General features: G+C 34.2%; 2 protein-coding genes and 2 non-coding genes across 6 annotated transcripts; 2 read left to right on the forward strand and 2 right to left on the reverse strand.

The window, feature by feature from the left end:
• Positions 1-808: 808 nt before the first annotated feature.
• LOC107628851 (Coatomer, alpha subunit) lies at positions 809-6,470 on the reverse strand. 2 transcript variants are annotated; one of them, XM_016331466.3, is made up of 4 exons: positions 6,216-6,470; positions 5,642-5,911; positions 4,414-4,908; positions 809-4,103 (listed from the first exon to the last, which is right to left on the reverse strand). In XM_016331466.3, the coding sequence occupies exons 2-4, from the start codon at positions 5,847-5,849 to the stop codon at positions 1,150-1,152; spliced, it is 3,657 nt and encodes a 1,218-aa protein (XP_016186952.1). In that variant the 5' UTR covers positions 5,850-5,911; positions 6,216-6,470; the 3' UTR covers positions 809-1,149. The 2 variants fall into 2 exon arrangements, with proteins under 2 accessions (XP_016186952.1, XP_016186951.1); XM_016331465.3 differs by having other exon boundaries at positions 5,642-5,891; positions 6,216-6,465.
• A 470-nt stretch (positions 6,471-6,940) lies between these two features.
• LOC107628850 (uncharacterized) lies at positions 6,941-11,106 on the reverse strand. 2 transcript variants are annotated; one of them, XM_016331464.3, is made up of 11 exons: positions 10,860-11,106; positions 10,675-10,766; positions 10,385-10,473; positions 10,116-10,214; positions 9,951-10,016; positions 9,753-9,869; positions 8,514-8,588; positions 8,102-8,204; positions 7,775-7,822; positions 7,510-7,631; positions 6,941-7,376 (listed from the first exon to the last, which is right to left on the reverse strand). In XM_016331464.3, exons 3-11 carry the CDS (start codon positions 10,421-10,423, stop codon positions 7,278-7,280), a joined length of 768 nt encoding a protein of 255 aa, XP_016186950.1. In that variant the 5' UTR covers positions 10,424-10,473; positions 10,675-10,766; positions 10,860-11,106; the 3' UTR covers positions 6,941-7,277. The 2 variants fall into 2 exon arrangements, with proteins under 2 accessions (XP_016186950.1, XP_016186948.1); XM_016331462.3 differs by having other exon boundaries at positions 10,385-10,493.
• A 525-nt stretch (positions 11,107-11,631) lies between these two features.
• LOC148569731 (small nucleolar RNA Z107/R87) lies at positions 11,632-11,741 on the forward strand. The gene has a single exon (XR_015908976.1). It is a non-coding gene; the product is annotated as a small nucleolar RNA Z107/R87 (small nucleolar RNA).
• An 89-nt stretch (positions 11,742-11,830) lies between these two features.
• LOC148569732 (small nucleolar RNA R30/Z108) lies at positions 11,831-11,933 on the forward strand. Its single transcript, XR_015908968.1, has one exon. It is a non-coding gene; the product is annotated as a small nucleolar RNA R30/Z108 (small nucleolar RNA).
• Positions 11,934-20,895: the final 8,962 nt, after the last annotated feature.

Consider the following 20,895-nt stretch of genomic DNA (forward strand, 5'->3'; position numbering starts at 1 on the left):
AATACTAAATTTTAAAATCTAAATTTTAATAGTATAAAAATAAAATATTAATTCCTGATATTTCTCTCTCAAAATATACTAATATTTATACTAATGTGGATGACTTATTTTATATAATAAAATCTATATCTATATCAATACAAGAATACAAAGGTCGGTACAATAAAGTATAGAAAGATTTAATTTGAGGACTATATATTAAGGTTGTAGCTAATAATGCTATTTTTACTCTTGAAATATATATTGTTAGGTAATTTCTTTTTTTTTTGTTTAGTTATATATTGACTATAGAATTGTTAATCATATAACATAATTCGAACTATCTAATATAAAAATGCAATTAACAATTTTATTTTCACTCTGCTTAAAATATATTGGATTAGTTAGCTTTTTCTTTTTTCATATATAGCTACAAATTAGTTATAAAATTGTTAACTATATAACATTATAATAACATATCCCGTTACTTCTTTAATCTATGGACAATGGTGTACTTACAAAAATAGTCATTTGAAAACGATAACAATAACTAAATTAGGGATTAATAGCTAATATGCTAATGTTAATTTGTCAATTACAAGTTTACAACAACCCTAATAATCAATAACTAAGTATTTTTTTTTTTAATTGTGAAACTACACCTACTTCTTGGTGTAAATATAATAGTTATCTACCCAAAATATACACCTAATTGTTGATTGCTATCAAATTCAACAAGGGGGAGATTTTGGGTGAAGCTTCAAATGAAAATATGCCAAAGCCTAAAAAACAAAAAAGATGAAAAGGTGAAAATAAAAGAAAATAATCATGAATACTGAATAGACATATAATACTTATTAAGGCCTCAAAATGTAGCGATATCCAACTCAACCTAAAAATTAATTCAGCAGAGTACATGAATGAAAAATTCACATGCCCAAAATATTGATAGGCTTTTTCTCCATCATCCTCTTATATTTGGCGAAGAGTAAAAAAGAATTAAAAAAGAAAACCATGAAAAATAAGAAAGAGAAACGAAGAAACATACACAACAACTTCTTTTAGCTTCTACAAGGAATTATATTAATTGAACAATAGGGACTAGTATCTGTTGTTGAAAATTGACCTGAAACAAAAACTGAACAAAGTGCTTCCGTTCCAGCGAGTTCATCAACGTATCTGGGAAGGAGAACAGAGCAATCCAGAAGCATCGGCCCCTACAACTGCAAGGTCACACACAGTGCATAGCTGACCCTCCTGGCTCAGCACAAAGCGTGCAGTGCAATACGGGCAAGAAACATCCTTCTGTCCGCGGTAAATTGGCACATAAGTTGCACCACAAACCACAAATGGGTTTCTGAAATCATAGTTCAACTGCGTGGTATCGGTCATGTTCTTTTCTGCAGCTCCCAGAACTTGCCGTGCTGTCTTGGCATGGTTTTCGACAGTAGGATTGGTCTCGAGTAGCCTCCTCGCAAAGTTGGCAGCTGTGGCAAGGTTCTTTGCCTTGTAGCAGACAGTCATTGCATTAAGCAAAGCTAGCCTCAAATGAGGTGTCTGGAGATTGCAATGGGTAAAATATGCGGCAAGCTCCTGCTGACGAGCTGGATTGTCCTTAATTTCCCTTCTCTTTAGCTCCATTTGCAGACCCAAAACATATTCTTTGACTATAATAATCAATTCCTTCACATCATCAACTTCCCTCCTCGACTCAACGACAATCAAAGGAATTGTATGAAGAATACTGGTAAATGTCTTTAGGGCCTCGGTGAATTTCCCTGCTGTAGTTGATTTATAACCAGCTTTGAGCTTTTCATCTAATTGAGACAGTTTGAACGGCAGTGCAGGTGGGCCTCTCACATTTGGACTAGATGACTCGCTCCAACCTCTTTCAACAGCAAGCGATATAACTGGGGCAGATGAGAAGGCACGCAGATAGGAGTGGCTGCTAGTATGAAGATCAAGGAAAATGGATCTCAAGGGAGTGAAGTTCTTTATTCCAAGTTGCCTGTTCAGTAACCTCATTGCCGTATCAAAATTGCCAGCAGCTGCATGATCAGCTGCAAGAGATGATTTCTGAATCCATATCTGGCTAACTGGCATACCAGGTGTTGGGGCCACGAAAACTGAAGATCGAGTACCAGAAGCTTTTGGAGTTTCAGCTTCAGGGGGAAGCTCCAGATCTTCCAGCTCCCATCCACCTTCTCCATCATCCTCTTCACCCGGCTCTCCATCATCCAAAATTGCAGAAATGTCTCCATTTTGTATGCCATCCACATCAACCATATCAAGCTCCTCACCCCAATCACCATCAGCAGCTTCATACTCTTCTTCTTCAGCATCGTGCTCTATATTGCTAAAGCCACCTTCAAATATGCCTCGCATCACCCTAAGAAGGGGCCAATCACCACTGGTTATTACAGGTGATGGTGGCATCAAGAGAGATGGTTTTTTCCCCTCAGGCAAAGATGGAAGATCATCCCCCAGTTCAGCTGCAAGCCTTTCAGCAACATCATGTAGTCCATGGACTTTGGCAGTGATGTATGCCAGATGCAAATGACCCACATTCTCCAAAATCTTAACACGCTCTCGGACATCACCCATATATAAGGCATTGTGAAACTGGCCCATCACATCGTTCTTGACTTCGGCAATTTTCAACATCTTTGCAAGTTTCTCCACATTACCAGTAATGAGATAAAGGAAAGACAATCTCTCAAAATTTTTGGTCCTCTGGTATGCATATTCTACTATACCAGCATTTCCTTGTCGAAGAGCTTCAACCCCTAATCGATACCAGTGATCTTTCTCATCAATTGCAGTGGCTGATGCAACGGCAATTTGAATGTTCCCACTCTCTAAAGCCAAATTGAACCGAATTCTCTCATCTTTCACAAAATGGAGGGCAACTTCAGGAAACCCTTTCTGCTGTAGATATGCAATCATAGCCTGCCCACAAAGCTGGGAGTTCTTTATCATGTTCATAACATGGTCATATCTTTTCTTCAAGAGAGAGAGCTTAAAGATATATTCAGTCGCATCAATAGCTATAGCTCTGTTTTTCCCATCCCGACCCAAGCAGAATATGGTGTTTCCAACAACTTTTGTGATATATATTGGGACATCCAGTGTTTTTATTATCCCGCTATCGCCATTAGGAAGGCAGTACTTGATATGATTTAATGTTGTGTAAATAAAAATGCCATTTTCATCCCATGCTCCACTTTTCACGCGGATTGTCTCATGGAGGGTGCATTGGTGAACAAGCTTCTTGCTTGCAATGACAATGGCATGTTTGCTGAGCAAGGCAACACTTTCCATGTCATTAGACCAGACAACATACTTGATAAAAGGGGTCTGAAGATCCCCAATAACAAGCCTCTGCTGAAGATCAAATATAAAAACCCTATCCTCTGACCTACACAACAAGTTGCCTGTTCCAGCATAAAATATGGCATCCGTGGCAATTGGCAGAGCGCTCTTTTTAACAAGCTCATTCTTCAGATTTTTAACTAGGACTTGATTGCTGGTTTTGTCGAGCACAGCAAACCTATTCCTAGCCACAAAGACAGCTGATCCACCAAGACCTTTCTTTGGCTCTTGCATATCGCCCCTACCAATAAATGCGCCATCCTTGGATATGGTATACAACTCATAAGACCCACCCTCCACATCTGAACAGAGAAGAACTGCATTTTCAGACGCGCTATAGGAAAGAGTCTTCGGACTTTGATTCAGGGTTAAAGAACCAGGTCGTCGAATTGTAAGAACTTGTGTCTCTCTCTGTGTTGAAAATTCATAGTAACGCAAAAACCGGTCTTTTGCATAGAATAAACAATCACCACTAACAGCAAAAGCAGGCCTTTCTCTCTCCAGTTTAAAGACAATCATTCCACTGTCATGACCAGCAGCCAACAGATTCATTTCAGGATGTGTTGCAAGAATCCAAAATCGATCATGCTCTCTCCGGAAGGTTTGAATTCCAGTGCGCTTTGTCGCATCCCATACTCGAATACTTTTATCTTCAGAATTTGATACAATGATGTCCTGTTTGGCATGGAACATAACACATGAAACATTATTCATGTGCCCACGCAGAGTATCCACTTCCCATGCCTTAGTATCTGAACAGAAAACATAAATTTTATTAATGAAAAGTGCAAGACGACAGCAAATACTTTCTCTTCTTGGTTAACCAGCTACTACAAAAGTTAATGCACACAAGAAATGTATTTTATGATACATTTTTGCTGCCAGCACTAAACACTGATACGCTAATTTTTTTAATAACCAGAATGGCATCAAGAGTATAGTATATGAAAGCCTAGGGCAGCCCAACTATAGTATGTATGTAAAATAGGAAGTCACAAATACTACCACTCGGTTGTTATTCCGGACAACATAAAAAAAAAAATAACTAGGCTTCAGTTTTACCATTCATCCTCCAAAGTTTCACTTGTCGGTCATCAGCTCCAGAGACAATGAGAGGAAGTGTAGGATGAAAAGCAGCCCAGTTGACCCCCCGATCATGACCTTCCAACACATATTTAACAACTGCATCAACACCACCAAAAAGATCCGTGTTCATCTGACTCAAACGCAATATATCATCTGAAGGAGGCCCAGCCTTCCTTTTGAGAGAACCAATATCCCAAACGCGAACAGTCTGATCCAGAGAGGCTGACACAACAATATCTTCTTTTGGATGGAATGAAGCACACATAACATAATGATTATGCCCCGTTAGGACAGATATACATGTTCGTGATTGCCAGTTCCATATGCGAATAGTCTGATCATCACTGGCACTCACAATCCACGGGTTCTCATGATGAAATTGCACAGTGCGAATATAATCAAGGTGTCCTAGAAGAGTGAACAAACATCTATGCAGCTTGTAGTTCCAAACTTTAATCTTGTAATCGTCCCCTGACCCAAAAAAAAGAAACACGAATAAGCAGCAAATAATATGAACCCTCCCCCTTCTACAAGTAACAAAATATTTTTTCTTTTCTTAACAACATAATACACCAAATTCCCTTCCCTTCTTTATCAAGTGACAAACATAAGTGCAGGAAAAATCACATTTAAACCCAACCAATGGCACACAGCTTAGTTTAAAAGAACAGATTAGTTACTAAGTTAACAGATCCAGATAATCTCAATTACACCAAAGATATTTCTTTTTAATATAAATTACAGCCAAAAACAAATCTCGAAACATTACAAAGTGTACCCCTCATTCGTACTGCTCATTGTATCAACACCATGGGGCAACCAAAGATTAACAGGCAAAGAGATAATGAGATTATCAGCAGGGATACTCGAAGCATACTTATTACCATAGATCTACACAAACACACACAAAAACGCTTTCTAAAACTTAAATATATTGCCTAGCAGAATTGTTTGAGTGGATCCTAATATAATTTAGATGAGTACAACATAACCTAGATTATGTTTCCATAGTTGACTACCCTTGCATAGATATATGCAGACTAACAATGAATATCCACAGTAGCGGATGCACAATCAATGGATCAGTTGGGATCAATGCACAAATCAGAGTATTAAGCAGTCAATAGAACAAATCAATGGCACAAACAACACAATGGCCACTTGCGTATCAAAAAAAGCAATGGCTGTGAAATGGCGAGGTTACCTCCGGAGACAAAGAGAGGCTGAGAATTGTGGAAATGAACACCTCTAACGGGGCCATCGTGCTCGTCAAACCTGTCGATGAGGGTTCCCATGCGGTAATCCCATAGTTGGATCACACCACTGTGAAGACTCGCAAGGATCCAGGGCCTCTTGCTGTGGAAACTAAGCCCCTTCACTCTGTTACTCTTGGTCTCGAACTTGGTCAACATCTTCTTCTTCCCCCTTAATCACAAAGCACTCTTTCGTGCCCACTGCAGCACAATCCAATAAACTAAAACGGGATTAAATGAAGACAAAAAGAATAAGATTCTCGCAAAACCATAAGCTCAATTCTGATCCCATCCCGAAACAACACTTCCCACAATCACACACAAAGAGGAAAAAAAAAAGAACAAAAAGCGTATGTTTTGCATCGCAATTGAACCTCAGAATGTGAATATCAGCATAATAATCACATTTTCGTTACAGATCAGACTAAAAAGGAAAGAAAAATTGGAATCTAAGCGCATGGAATCGTTACTGTATTGAATTCTTTCGGGGAATGCAATGTGGGAGTGATGAAACATGGAATTTACCTCAGATCTGATTAGAACGGTGAAATCAATGAATCGAAAATCAAGTTCACCGACACAAGTGAGCTCATATATATGTAGAGAGAGAATATTCAGTGATCTTGTTTCAGATGAGATCTGTTAATTTTCGAAGACAAAGCTCTCAAAAGAAGAAGGGGGAGAAAAGAGAGATGAAGAGAATGGAATGGAATTTTTATTTAGTACCAATTTATATTTGATGGCTATTTGTATTTTTGTATAGTTTCGAAAATTCATTTTATTTGCTTACTGCAGTGCAAATTAAAGCGCATTTGGACCAACCCCAAAGTTACACATAACTCTGCGACTACACACTAGTCAAGTAATAAAACTTAATTACTTGCACGAGATAGTAATTTATGGCCTAAGGGATCTGGAATTTGCGGTGGCAACAAATGTGGTTTTTACTTTTTAGCTTAATTTGTAAGCAAGTCTGGTGCAAATTAAAATGGTATTACTAATTTACTGTGGACAAATCATTACACAGGGAAAAGAGGCACACACTTAATTTTGCTCCCAAGTTAATGTAGTTACTGAATTTTTCTTTTTCCACTTTTTTTTCCCTTTCAGAAATAAAGTATAAGTTAAGGACCCCCTCGGCAGATCCAGGATTTTTCTTTTCTGTAATACTATATAGTTGAATCATGTATTTGAATAGATCAGTAACAATGACAGATCCGACGCTTAATTAAACAAATCATAAGTCATTATTGCCAAAAGAAAAAGAAAAGTTCTGTATTGCTTGGTATACTCTCAAAACAATAATCTCTTTACAGCTCTATATCAATTTGCTAAGAAATAAACATTCCACATTCTAGACTCCACAACAATACTTTCTTTTGTTTTCTTCTCTACATTTTTTTATATACCAACTTTGGCTACAATATTAATAACCAGCTGAACAAAACCCAAACATGGTAGCCAAGTTATATTCTGATCCGTGTAGGTAGATTGCTACCTCTATAACTTCTCCAACTCACAATGTACTTGCTTCATGACCTCCGCAAACAATGATCCACTGAAGATATTCCACTGCCAAGCCAGCAATTATGGTTTCCCCTGAAGCACCTGAACAATCTCTTCTGCTCTGGTTTCGATGCCTTTCAGGTATTCAGTCAAAATCCGCTGTTGGTAAGAACCTCCCTCCTTTGTTTCCCAGAGGTGGGCAGTGATGATGATGATGATGATATAGAGCATGAATATGGAAAAGGAATAACAGCAGTCAAAAAGAAGATAAAGACAGGTGAAATAATGAAATTTTAAAGCATGGTTGTCTCACTGTTCTAATTAAAGTGCGCTCAATTCGTTTCTTGACGACAGCATCGAGCTCCTCTGGTGAAATATCTCCAGCACCAATTGTCAATCCTTTGATCAAAATATTGTTCCATTCTTCTTCAGGAGCTGCAAGGATCCAAAAATCGGTTGATGAGATATATGTAACCAGTAACCACACTTGCAGATTAAAAGTAGAACACTATATTTCAAACTAGACACACCACCCAGGCACCCACACACCAGAATATAAAGTTTATGGGTGTTATTACCTTGGATTATATTTTCAAGGAATTGTTCATCCTTCAAAACTTCACTCCCTGCAAGAAGAATACACAAATCTTCAAAATTAGATTAAAAGTTTAATATTTATGCCAATCAACAAGAATATGTGGAAAACAAGCCAAGACAAAAATATGACAAAAATTTAATGTCCAGCTCTCATTTCCATAATCAACTTTGTGATCGCCATATTTTTCTGAAAAGAATGGTTTTGTTAGTAAGTGTTAAAATAATGTCGGATCTACCACTTAAAAATCAAGTACATAATCTATTTTAAACATCATTTCATTCATTGGATACATCACATACAAAATTACCTTTCATAGCGTAACTTCGTCTCGAGAGAACAGTTGAAGCATAAAGTTGCAAAACCTTTTGCAACATAGCCTCAAGACCAGGCTTATCGCCATCTTCCTTTGCCTGCATATTACAACCAAGATACATGGTTGAGCCTCACAAAGTGATACCACATGTAATTTCAGCAGAGAAATGATAAATGAATGTATCATATATAAGATACTCATGAAACCGAACAAAAGCAGCATATATGCAACATCCCAAGAGATATCCTACTAGAACTAGAAGCTACCAAGGAATCTCAAAAAAATGTTGTGACATCTAACCAATCGATTAATAAGACTTAAATTATACAAAATTCTGACGGCCATTGACAATTGAAAATTCTTTCGGTTACATATACATGCAGAAGAAGTGAATAGAAAGACTCACTTGTCGTAGTTGTGCATTAACTTCAGCAAGGAAGCCCTCATCTAGCTGTCCTTCTTGTTCCCTTTGACTTATCTCCTAAATATTAGAACTTCAAATTTAATTAGATAAATAAAAAATGCTGATAAATACTAGTGTATTATGATCTACCTTTTTACTTATTAAATATATAAAATTATAATAAATGTGACATTAGTCAAATTGGTAAATATCTTTCAGTCTAATCAAGAAGTCTAGGGTTCAAATCCTAAAATAGCAAAAAGTATTTTAATGGATATAATGGTATTTTAGGAACGAAAATTTGTGTACCAAATCCCTCCCTATTCCCATTATATATAGTAGATATGCAACTCTTAAGAGAAATTTTCACTTTCAAATAAATATTGTGCTTGATTCAATTCAGCTGGAATTACAGAACAATACATAGCAATTACTTATACATAAACATGTTCATTATTGTTGTTAGTCATTTGGTCTCTTTTAAGTCTTATCCAATTCATTTTTCATAAAACTTGAAGATGAATAATACTCTGCCTCTGGAGATCTCACGCACATTACAGTAAATGATTATTGATGTGAAAATTGTATTGCAGCGTTAATTTTCATTGATGAGAATAAAAACAATCATCTAACACGCTCTGTGAATAGAGAGAGCCAAGACTTCACTATAACAAAGCAAATATGTTATGTGATGCATTGGGATTTTGAGTAACATGAGTCTTAAAGCAAAATGATAGATCATTGGTTATACATCTAAATAATTGAAGAGATATGAAGGCATTATAAAATACAGCTGTAATGTTTATATGGTGTGAATTGTTTGATGTACATGTTTCATCAGAAAAATTTAAACTTAAGGCAAAAGGCGTTGGATTGAATTTCTAAAACACTACAATTGCACTCTACAGAGAAAGTATCATGCTAACATTATCTGCAGTCAAACCAGCTGTCAACTCCACTTGAAAGTAACGGTAGAGCCAAAACACCTTAAGAAGTGGACAAACTAGAGTTTATATATCATTTGCCAAGATGCATAGACAATCAATGCTGTGGTTACTTGTATGTCATAGGATTGGGTCCATCATTAGTGATTATCAAATAGTATGAAATTTAATAAACTTGATAAGTTAATATTAATAATTATCCATAAGTGCAGAAAAACAGTGTAATTTAAATGAATAAGAAAGGCCTTCCAATAAAACAGGCCAGCAAAGTGTAGGTGACAAACAAAACAAAACTCACCATTTCCATCAATGTGAGTCCCTGAGGATCTCTTGGAGGCCATGAAATCTCTCCTTCATCGTCAACCACAGGTTTTAGCACACCCTTCAGGACATCAGTGGCAGACTCTATCTTCTCCTGCAACACAAGAAGAAATACCAAGAAAGAAAGTCAAATCACTTGTTAACAATTGTTGGCCAACTGAAGATGAAGGGATACCTTGGTCTTATGAACCACGCGATCCACCACGTTCATAACAGCTGCAGCCAACTCTTCATAATCTTTCTACATTTCAACAACAAACAAACAAAAGTATGTAGTGTAATAAAAGAATTTTGCACAGAAAGCAAATAATGAAATATTCAGAAAAGTTTAATATTGTACTTTATCATCCTCAGACTTGCATGTGTCAGACCTTGCCGCAAGTCGTATCCAGAAGGTTGGATTGAAAGCAAGGATATTCTCAAGAACAATTTTCTGAAGCTGATAACAATGCAAAACAATATCATCATTGAAAAACCAAAATCCAAAATCTATCAACACATATCATTTGAGTCCAAGCATCACGAACCATAAAATATGGCTACAATCAAGAAATCAAACAAATAACTAATAAAATAAGAGGAAAATGAAAGACAGAAGAAATAGTTTACCTGGTGAGGATTAGCTTCCCTAAGCATATCTATAAGCATATCGATTTCGACGGTCTTCTTGAAAGCATCCTCGGCTTCTTGATTTTTGGCTGCACATATGAAAGTTCCCCTGTGTTTTTTAGATCCAAACACGCCAAATTCACTATTCTTGATAACATCCTCATCTAAATTTCTAATCTATAGAGTTAGCACTACATAAACCTTCAGAATGATATAATAGCTAAATATTAACTTCTAAATGATAATGATAATTGATGTGTAGCAGTGCTAGTGTTTGTGTGTTACGGTACCTTCTCCTGCAACTCAAACGGAAAGTTGTGAGCCTCAAACAGAGACTCTGCTCCGAGAGAATCCGAAACTTACAAGGTTGGATGAGTGAACCCTAAATTATGAGAACAGAAATGGCGTCATTAAGGTAAGGAGAGAGAGAGAGAGAGAGAGAGAGCGAGAGAGGTGAAAAGTGTGAAAGAAGCACCTGAGCAAGATGAAGTGGATGAGATGGAGGATTAAGAAAAATAGAAGCAGAAGCAGAAGCGGAGACAGAGAACAACAGCCTCATTTTGATTCTAATTCTTAGTGTGAGATACAGATAACAGTAAGTTACTTCAATGGCGGGAGAGAAAGAGAGAGAGACACCTCTCAAGTCTCACCAGAAGTGCGTGCGCGACTTGTCACCACTCGTTAACTCCCTGGCCAGTGGCCAGTGGCCACCGCCACTTCCTGAATTTTTTTCAAAAAATTGTTGGGTTCATTATCGGACCGAGGCCCAACAATGCCTATTTTTAATGGGCATACGTAGAAGGCAGAGACCTCTTTCTAGCCCCAATTTAATGGGCCTACATCATAGGGCCGAGCCCAAGAGTTCCCTTAAACCCTATTTGCTTCCTATAAATTCAGACTCTATCTTCACTCACCACCGATCTTATGAAAGCCTTAATAGGAAGTGGGAGGCAGGAGGTATCTTTTAACAATTTCTTGTTGATTAACCGATTCATGATTCTATTGTATTATCATCTTTGTAATTCTTATTGGTTTTTTCATTATTACATATGTGAAAATTTCTTGTTGATTACCGATTCTTAGTTCTACTGTTTTTCCATCTTTGAAAACGTTTCTTCTCTCGTTTGTTTTTTCAATATAAGATCTGTAACAATTTCCTGATGATAACCGATTCATGATTCTACTATTTTTTTTCATATTTGAAAATATTTCTTCTGGTTCGTTTTTTCAATAAAAGATGTGTGGGAGATCACGGTGATGACTCCATGAAATTCAAGCTCAACAGACCGGAATGCAGTGCTTTCTCTCTTTCATGAGATTGCTTTGCGTGTCGACCACCCCGCTGACCTGAGTGATCTCTTGCACTTCTTCCTCCTCTTTTCTATGCTTTATTTTTCGCATTTTCTTTCATTCTTTTTTTTTTTTTCATTTTGAAATGGGGAAAGAGGTTTTGACAATGAGGATATAAAAGCTCCCTCTTCTGAAATTGTAGTTGAGGAATGTTGCTGGCAGAATCGAACCATAAAAACCTTTTGCCATCACTGAGTTATCTCTTTTCCCCTCTTAACTGTCCTGCTTTCTCGTTTTCTTCCACTTTTTTTTGTTTTATTTTTCGCATTTTCCTTCATTTTTTTTTTTCACAATAGAACCATAAACCTTTTCCCTTCACTGAGTTGTCTCTTTTCCCTCGTCTTTTACTTCCCCTTCTGATTCCCCTCCCTCTTTTGAATAACTAAATTGTTCGATTTCTAACGTTAATTTTACAAATTGCTAATATATGGTTGTCTATATTGGCTGGTCAATTTGGTTTTATTCCACAAGATTTATGGGGTTTAGGGTCTAGGTTAATTTATGAACCATGAGATTGTTAAAACTCGGAAATACTTTGAAGTTTGTGGCGTTTGAGATGTGAATTGAAAAGGATAGTTAGCTCATTGTGGCTGGTTGTAGGATTGTTTGGTAGTTTTATAGAAGATTATATAGTTTTAGTGTCATTGATAAAAATTGATTTAACCGAGTAATGTAATTAGGATTAATGAGAATGAGAGTTTTATTCCATCATCTCAATTAGAAACAGCTTTGGGTTCGACCACCCCGCTGAACTGAGTGATCTCTTAAGCTTGCCTTCTTCTTTTTCTCAAATTTAAATCTTGTTCTCTCCACTGAGGTAATTAATGCACCACTCGTTTTTGAAAAATTATTATTTTCATAAAGGTGCAGTTGTCTTAAGTCTTAACAACTTAGTATATCTCAAATCATCTCATATAGAGTTTTCACCAATCATAAATTGTTTCACTGAAAGTGTGTTCCAATCTCCAACATCTTGACTATGTAGGTGAGGTCTATGATGATGATTTCTATTTGCCTACATTGGCTGATTAATCGGTAGTTAGATTATGATGTGTACCAATAATCTGAGACCTCCAAGTTACATAACATGCTTGCGATGATCCCCTAAAACCTTGTGTTATATCGCACAGAACTACGTTTGTTTGGTTTAATGGATCACAAGTTTTCATTGAATTCTGCATATGAAATTGATTTAATAATTAATGATGAGATTAAAATTGGGAAAGTGTTGATAATTGCTTTAGATGGATTTATGTTGTGGGGGAGTGGATCCTCTTCAATGTCGAAAAAATTGAATGGTGTCAATTGTGATTTTTCACCCTTTATTATTCTCTTTCTCTCTCGTATTTAATTTTGATTTTACTTATAAAGTTAATGGTGAGAGATTACACTGTATTTTTTTAAGTGTTAAAAAAATTGGAGATGATCTATTTTCTTGCCGATAGGAATCAAGAACCAAATAGTGTAGGGAAGGGGACTCTCGACCCACTGGAGAGTGGAGACTATTCCTGTTGCCTAAACTTTATTGAGAAAAATGTCTCTTTTCTGTTTTTTTTTTTTGTCAAGGAGAAAAAGGACTTTTTTTCGGTATGCATTGTTTACCATCGTTTGGGCTTGGTCGGCTGCAATAACGTTGCGCTCACTTGGGTCATGGTTTAAGGCATTAAGTTTTTGGACCCTACATGTACACCAAATAACCCATAGATGATAAGCTGTTAGAACATTATTCTAATAGACATTAAAAAAAACATGTTAAACAGAAAATTCTTTTATTTTTTGGCGTCTAACATAATTTTTTGGTGTCTAAAACAACAGAAAACTCTTACTGCATAACATCCATGTTTTGTTCATAATTAATCTTTGGCCTGTCGGTGGGAAACAGAAAAAAAATATCTATGTTTTGTTCATAATTAATCGTACAATACTAATTAATGAATAAAAAGTGTAAAGGTGTGTGTTTCTAGAAAAATGGTGTTTTTACTTTTTAACTCAAGTTTTAAATGTTTTCAAAATATATTACGGATATAAAATCGTTTTTCCTTTTGACTTGCATACCCATTATGGCATTATGCTCTAGCAAAAATGCAAAATCCATAACAAGATTAAGAGGGAGAGCTAAGAACGGTGATGTGTTATTGGGTACGTTATAGGGCCAAAGCCCAAGAGTTCCTTTTTTATGGTCTTAAATTGAAGGAAATTTAGACCTTTATGGTAGCTAGCCCCAATGCATTAATCCAGCAGAAAGTTGAGAGTCCAAGATGCAAGAATTGATTTATATCATGTTGGACTTAATGTTACTACATGTGAAATCTTGAGCTCAATATAGCTATTGTTTAGTCACACATTTGATATTAACATGCAGTGCTTGGACCAAAAAACAAAAGCTTACACAGTTACAGTAAGGTATCTTTGCATATTGATATATTTGAATAATGACGGAGATTCAGAGATTATAATTGAGATAGTAGTAGAAAAATAAACCAGAAATAACAAGTTATACACTTTTATGAATAAAAAGACCATAAGGCAAGAATAAAAAGAATTGAATGGTATGCTATAAAGTGAAGAAAATAAAATAAAACAAAATTGATATACAAGTTTCACATAACCTGTTCACCCTTCATAAAGGCCCATTGCCCATCAACTGCCAAAAGTGGAAACTACAAGAATATTAAATTGATTCTATAAAAAAAATGAATATTAAATTGATTGGAAATATATAGATATTTATAGGCAAAGCTAAGTTGGCTATAAGGTCCCCCCAACACCTCATTTACATACAATAAATGGGCATACCCATGAAGTGTCAGTTGCAGTGCAAATAGAATGTGGTCCCCTAGCTTCTAGCTATTAAATCTGTGAACTTCTAGTGGGAATATATTTTCGTGCAAAGTAAGCTATAAAATTAATTGATACAAATTTAATATTAAAAATTAAAAGTGCACATTATACATGGTTAATGAGCTATAATTCAAGCCAATGAATTATAGTTTAAATGGTATAATCTTTTCATACTCATTTTTTTTTTTTACCAAAATTATGAGATTCGAATTTGTAACCTCTTAATTGAGTATAGGGAGATTATGCCATTTGAACTATTACTTATTGGCTCTCTCCATACTCACTTAAGAGATTGCGAATTTAAGTCTTTTATCTTTGGTAAAAAAAATGAGTTATAATTCAAATGATATCATTTTTTCATGCTTATTTAAGAAGTTACAAATTTGAATCTTTCTATTTTTAGTAAAAAAAAAAAACATACATTACATGTATATTACATGGAATAACTGATTTTATATCCTTTTTTAGTATATGAACAATTATTATTTAAAAATAAAAATATAATTATTTTTATATTATATAAAAAATAGTAAAAAATACAAATATTATTTCTCACATAGAATATATATATATATATTGTTCTTTTTCTCTATTCCAAGTTCACATGCAGTGGGAAACTGACCATAAGGCGCTACTTTTTGTCCTTCCCTACCGTCTTGTGTTCTGCCATGCCCACTCTAATTGCAGTCTCAATTTTCTGCTTCCATTTAAGTTCTACAAAATGTGGTTTTTTTTTTTATTTAATTGACTCGTGTAGCACATGAACTATATGTAATTTTCTCACTATTGGCGCTTGATAACTTATATACATGTATGTTACAATATACTGAGTATTTTTGTTACGAGATGATCTCTCCTAAATATGTTTCATATTATTAAGAGACTTTAATTTGTTGGTCCTAAAATGCATACAACACAAGCACTTCTTATCTTGTACTGAAATTCACTATTTATTCATTTAGAAGGCCAGGTGAAGTAGCAATTTAAATCAAACTCTAATATGCTAACTATATTAGATGATCAGCTGTCCTAAAAAATCAACTCTTCACAAATTAAGTTATATCATTAGTAATAAAATTTATGCATCTTGTATTTTAAAGATCATATTTTAATAGTATGATAATTATTTTTTTAGTTTTTAATATATTTAATTATTAAAATATAAACAATTATTTTTTAATCATTTTTACTATATTATTTTTAAAATGTTTTTTTTAACACATTATTAATAAGATCCTAAATAATAGCCATGATGATTTCTAGCTAGATGATAGAAAATACTTAATTATTTCGGTAGACACTTAATTATTCATATGTGAGGAATTATTTTGGCTCATTTTTTGGATATGAGAAGTATGTGTGTTATAGTTTGTTGTTGAAAATATAGGTGCTAGACATGGATGTGAGATAGCTTTTTCTAAAATAAGATACGAAGAAATCGGACCATTCGATTTCTTTGTAAAAATAATTAAGCCTACTAATCGGACAGTCCAATTAGTGTGAAGGAGAAAATTTAAATTTTGACGAAGGTAATCGGACTAGGGGTGGCAAGCGGGGAAGCCCGCCCCGCCCCGCCTAGTGAGGCGGTCCCAAAATCCCAGCCCGCCCCGTCTAACGGCGGGCCGGCGGGCTAAGCCCGCCAAATATCTTTTTTTTTTACTTTTAATTATTAAATAATATATATAAAAGTATAAAAAATCTCTTCTATTTTTTATTTTTAACTATTATAATTTCTAAAAATATAAACAAATTATAATTTTTATATTCACAAACATTAAAGTCTTTGTAATTATAAATATCTAATAAATATAATTATAAACCAAGTTTTCATCCAAAACATAATTATAAATATTGTTCCCAAAGCAAAATAAACATAATCCAAAACATAATTATAAATAGTCTCTAAAACAAAATAAACATAATCCAAAACACTCAATTTTCATCTTCATTCTCTTGTAAGTTGGGTTGGTAAAAGTTGGGTTTTGGCAAAAAAAAATTGTAAAAATAGCCCTTGATAAAAAAATACTAAGCCCGGCGGGGAAGCCCGCCCCGCCCCGCCAAAGCCCGCCAAAACCCGCGGTTTAAGCGGTGCGGGTTAGGCGGGCTTTTGCTATTTGGCGGTCCTAATTTCCCAGCCCAGCCCGCCTTTTTTGGCGGGTTATGCGGGCCGGCCCGTCGGATTTAGGCCCGTTTGCCACCCCTAAATCGGACCCTCTAATTTGTATTTAAAAATTAAAAAAATTTAGGATACATCCAATTTGTGAACCCCAAATTTTTTTAAGTTTTAAAACACAAATCAAAGAATCTGGTTTATATTTCCAAAAATCAGACGATCCAATTTTTATTTTTGACACCATAATTACATAAAGCACTTATATTCTTGATAATTGCGTCCTTTACCATTCCCCCAACTACATGTAAATTAAAAAGTGAATTATTTCACTATTAGATTCAAACACAATGCCTATAGGAGTAAAAGTACAATGTTCCTTTCTTATCTTCAAATAACCCTGTTTTATGCTGACAACTGGCATGTCTTTTACAATATCTTGTCTAAGAGATTCTCAAACTAGATAATCCGTATCCAGTCTCAAAAAAAGTATTTTCTGTCGTTTAGTTTGGCCGATTTCAATAGTGTTCCACACTTATTTTCTTGTACTTTCTAATTTTAATTACATTTATGCTATTTAAACAATTAAAATTGAGTTGTTTATAGACATTTAATTTAATTTAATTTAATTTAAAGATAGAAAAAGCAGAGTTATAATATTAAAATAAAATATCAAATTATAATTCAACATTACTAAAATACGTGTTAACAAAGTATACAAAATTTTCTTGTTAATGGAACATCTTTTTTTCCTTTTTGCTTATTTGCGGCCGTTCCCTTGGTCAATTATCATTATGATGAAATGTAAAGAACAAAGTCCGCAACAACCACGTTTTAATTTTAAAAAAATTGTTTTGAAATGGAAAGGAATTGCACAACTAAAAAGTTGAAATCAAAGCCGAAAGGAAGCATATTATTGGTATTTGGTCAGAACAAGCTAAGCAACACTAAAATATTATTGTATCACTTTTTAGGTCTTCCTTCAAAAGCGCAACTATAGGAAGCTTCATAAACAACAACCATATCAACTCGTTAGCTGAATCTACATTATTATGCTTTCAACAGTTAGAGAGTTAGATTTTAATTTAGATTCAACTAATTTAAAAAATAATATTTTGTGTATTACTTTTTTATTAATTTTGTTATGGTCTCTCTGATTATATCCAAAAAATACCTCGTTCTAATGTGGCTTGAAGTTCTTCGGTCTTGTTGCAGAGTATGTATCTACAGAAACACTCAAGTCAATAAAAAATATAGATTAATTCATTTATAAAAAGATTATTTTAACGTTACAACAGTAAATTTATAACTATATTTTTAGGACAATTTACTTAAATAAATAAAATGGAGAAAGAATTTACCTAATTACACAATTTTAAATATCAATATACAAATGCATTTTTTTATATTTCTATAAAAATCGCTACTGATAATAGCAGATTAGGTTATAATGTAAATCGCTACTGCTAGCCACAGTTTACGTGTGTTTTGGGGTTAACAGAAATCGTTATAGGTAATAGGGGTTTCTGAAGACATTTGGCCATAAACCGCTACAGGCAGTAGCGATTTATGCATTGTGGGCATTAAACGTAAATAGCTAGAGACAGTAGCGGGTTACTTGGAGTGTGCGTCTATATAAACCGTGGCATGCAGCCGCGGATTTCATTTGTGTGACTTTTGAGTTTGGCTAGAGAGAGAAAATTCTAGAGAGAAGGAGGAGCACTTGGAGAGCGGTTTTGGATTTTTTCGAGCGCTAACTTTCAGTTGGAGATCATGGCAGACCAGCAAAGCTTGTACCGACTGAACGGTGTTGCTCATATTGCTGGTGCCATTGCCGATGAGGTTAGCTTTGTTTTATTTATCTGAGCATTAACATTTGTTAGATAGATTATAGAATGTAGCGTTTAGGAGATAGAATATTAATCTAACCCTTATAGTTGAGTATTAGATGTTACTTAGGATGTGAAATGTAGTAGGGGTATATGTACAAAAACTAAAATTGCAATAACCGAATTCGACGGACTGGCTCTAAAACTATATCCATGGTTTTTAATAATTTATTTAGGAAAATCAAATTGGTTTGAAAATCGGTTTATGTTAAGTTAAACAACATTAGAATAATAGTTAAAAAAAAATTATTTTAGGATTCCAATTTTAATTATTCGGTTTAAAATATAGATAAGAAACCGGCATAATTGAATAATAATTTTATTTTCGGATTCTAATTTGATTTTATAATTGAATAATAATTTAATTAATTAATTGTTTAATTGTATTGTTGTGTGGTAATATTTATTTATTTATTTGGTCTAAGTAGTTAGGATTTTTTCGTGTTGCATGTAAATTTTAACAACGTTGTGTATATCTTTCGTGCATGGTGCAGCCAAGTAGGTGTATCTACAGTGTGAGGCGACAACAAAATATGCCAACACATGACAGAATCATACCTTTCTAACCTCCAAAAAATTCCGCCGATAGTGAAACAAGATCTGCAGGTCTTCATCGGACCCTATCACAAACGTCTCGTACTTCACACCGGCGGACACAACGGCAATGAAAATCTTGTAGAAATTTTTTAACCCACTTTGTCCCACGCACACCCAACTTCTGTAATATGTTCTGTTTTATTTCTGCCAATGTACTCGACGACCGGATAAAAACATTAAGCGGTTTCCTGTCTGTAAATTTAATACCGTGCCTTTGACTTTTTTTTTAATTTTTTCAGAGCAATGCACTAGAGGCACAAAACTCTCCTCACCATCTATTTGTGAGAAATGACACACTCTTTTTAGCTCAATAATGTCTTGGAGGAGTGTTTATAGGCAACCAGTATAACACACACTCTACGTAAACTGCTACTGTCTCTAACAGTTTAGGTTCATGTCCATAATGTATAAACCGCCTGTAACGGTTTATGACCAAACGAATTTCTTTAAAAACCATTACTGTCTATAGCAATTTCTGTTAAGCTCAAAATACACGTAAATTACGGCTAACAATAACAGATTACATTCTAACCTAATCCACTATTGTCAATAACAATTTTTATAAAATTATAAAAAAATATATTTACATATTAATATTAAAAAATGTATAATTGAATAAATTTTTTCTCCACTTTATTTATTTAAATGAATTGTCCATATTTTTATATAAAGTAAAAACAATAGCATCAACATTTTGTGTCTCGTAAATTCGTTGAACGTGCCACAACCAATTTCAAGAGTGTGATCACATTTGAATAATGAATACAATGATTAGTTATAACTTTTGTATAAGTTCCATAAATAAAAATGAAGCCTCTAATTAGGTAGGTATTATACGTAGGCAAAAACAACTTTAAAGGAGAAAATACTTCATCCATATTACGGGTGTACACGACCCACTTCGGCTCGAAAATCCAATTCGAATCCGAATATTTTAGGAGTAATTTGGTGTGATTTTATTGGATTTAAAGTTAAATAAAAGTCTAAAAAATAGATTTAGTCATTATTTAGAGTAGGATCCGAATCAAGACAAATTTCGACTTAACCCAACCCGTGTGCATTTTATGGGAACTAAAAAATATATATATATTTTAAATTAATTTTAATATTATGTTATATTAAGTATAAACTTATTGTTTTGTTTTTAATCACATCTGTTGAATTAGGAAATAGATTAAAAAAGTATTAAATTAGAATTTATAGACAAATTTAAGTTTAAGTATAGTTATCGACTTTTCTGTAACAAGTATTTTTTTCTTCTTTACAAATAGGTGCATCATAATTTTTTGACAATTTATCAAGATCCAGACTTCACTTGGTCGAGATCTGATTTTAGTATGGCTCGAAAGTAGTGTGATTTCACCGAATTTAAGATCGGATAAAAGTTTCAAAAATATACCTAATTACTATTTAAGATCAGGTCCGGATCAAAGCGAATCCGATTTCACCCGACCTCATGTCCACTCCTAATCTATATAATTAGAACATTTGATTAAGTGTTGATTAGAAAAAAGATTTAAATTAAGTGTGCATAATAAATATTAGACTAGTGTGCATAAAAATTAGACTAGATGAGAGTTCAAGAGTACCGGAACCGATATTTAAATAAAACTTTTTTTATGAGGAGGTATGATGCATCTATTGAAAAATTTTTAAGTGTATTGATATATTGATATTTTAGTACTTTTTAATCATTGATCTTTATAATTAAAATTAATAATTAA

Source organism: Arachis ipaensis, chromosome B3 (genome assembly GCF_059453495.1).
Source record: "Arachis ipaensis isolate K30076 ecotype BB chromosome B3, ASM5945349v1, whole genome shotgun sequence".
In the NCBI taxonomy this organism is placed as follows: domain Eukaryota; kingdom Viridiplantae; phylum Streptophyta; class Magnoliopsida; order Fabales; family Fabaceae; genus Arachis; species Arachis ipaensis.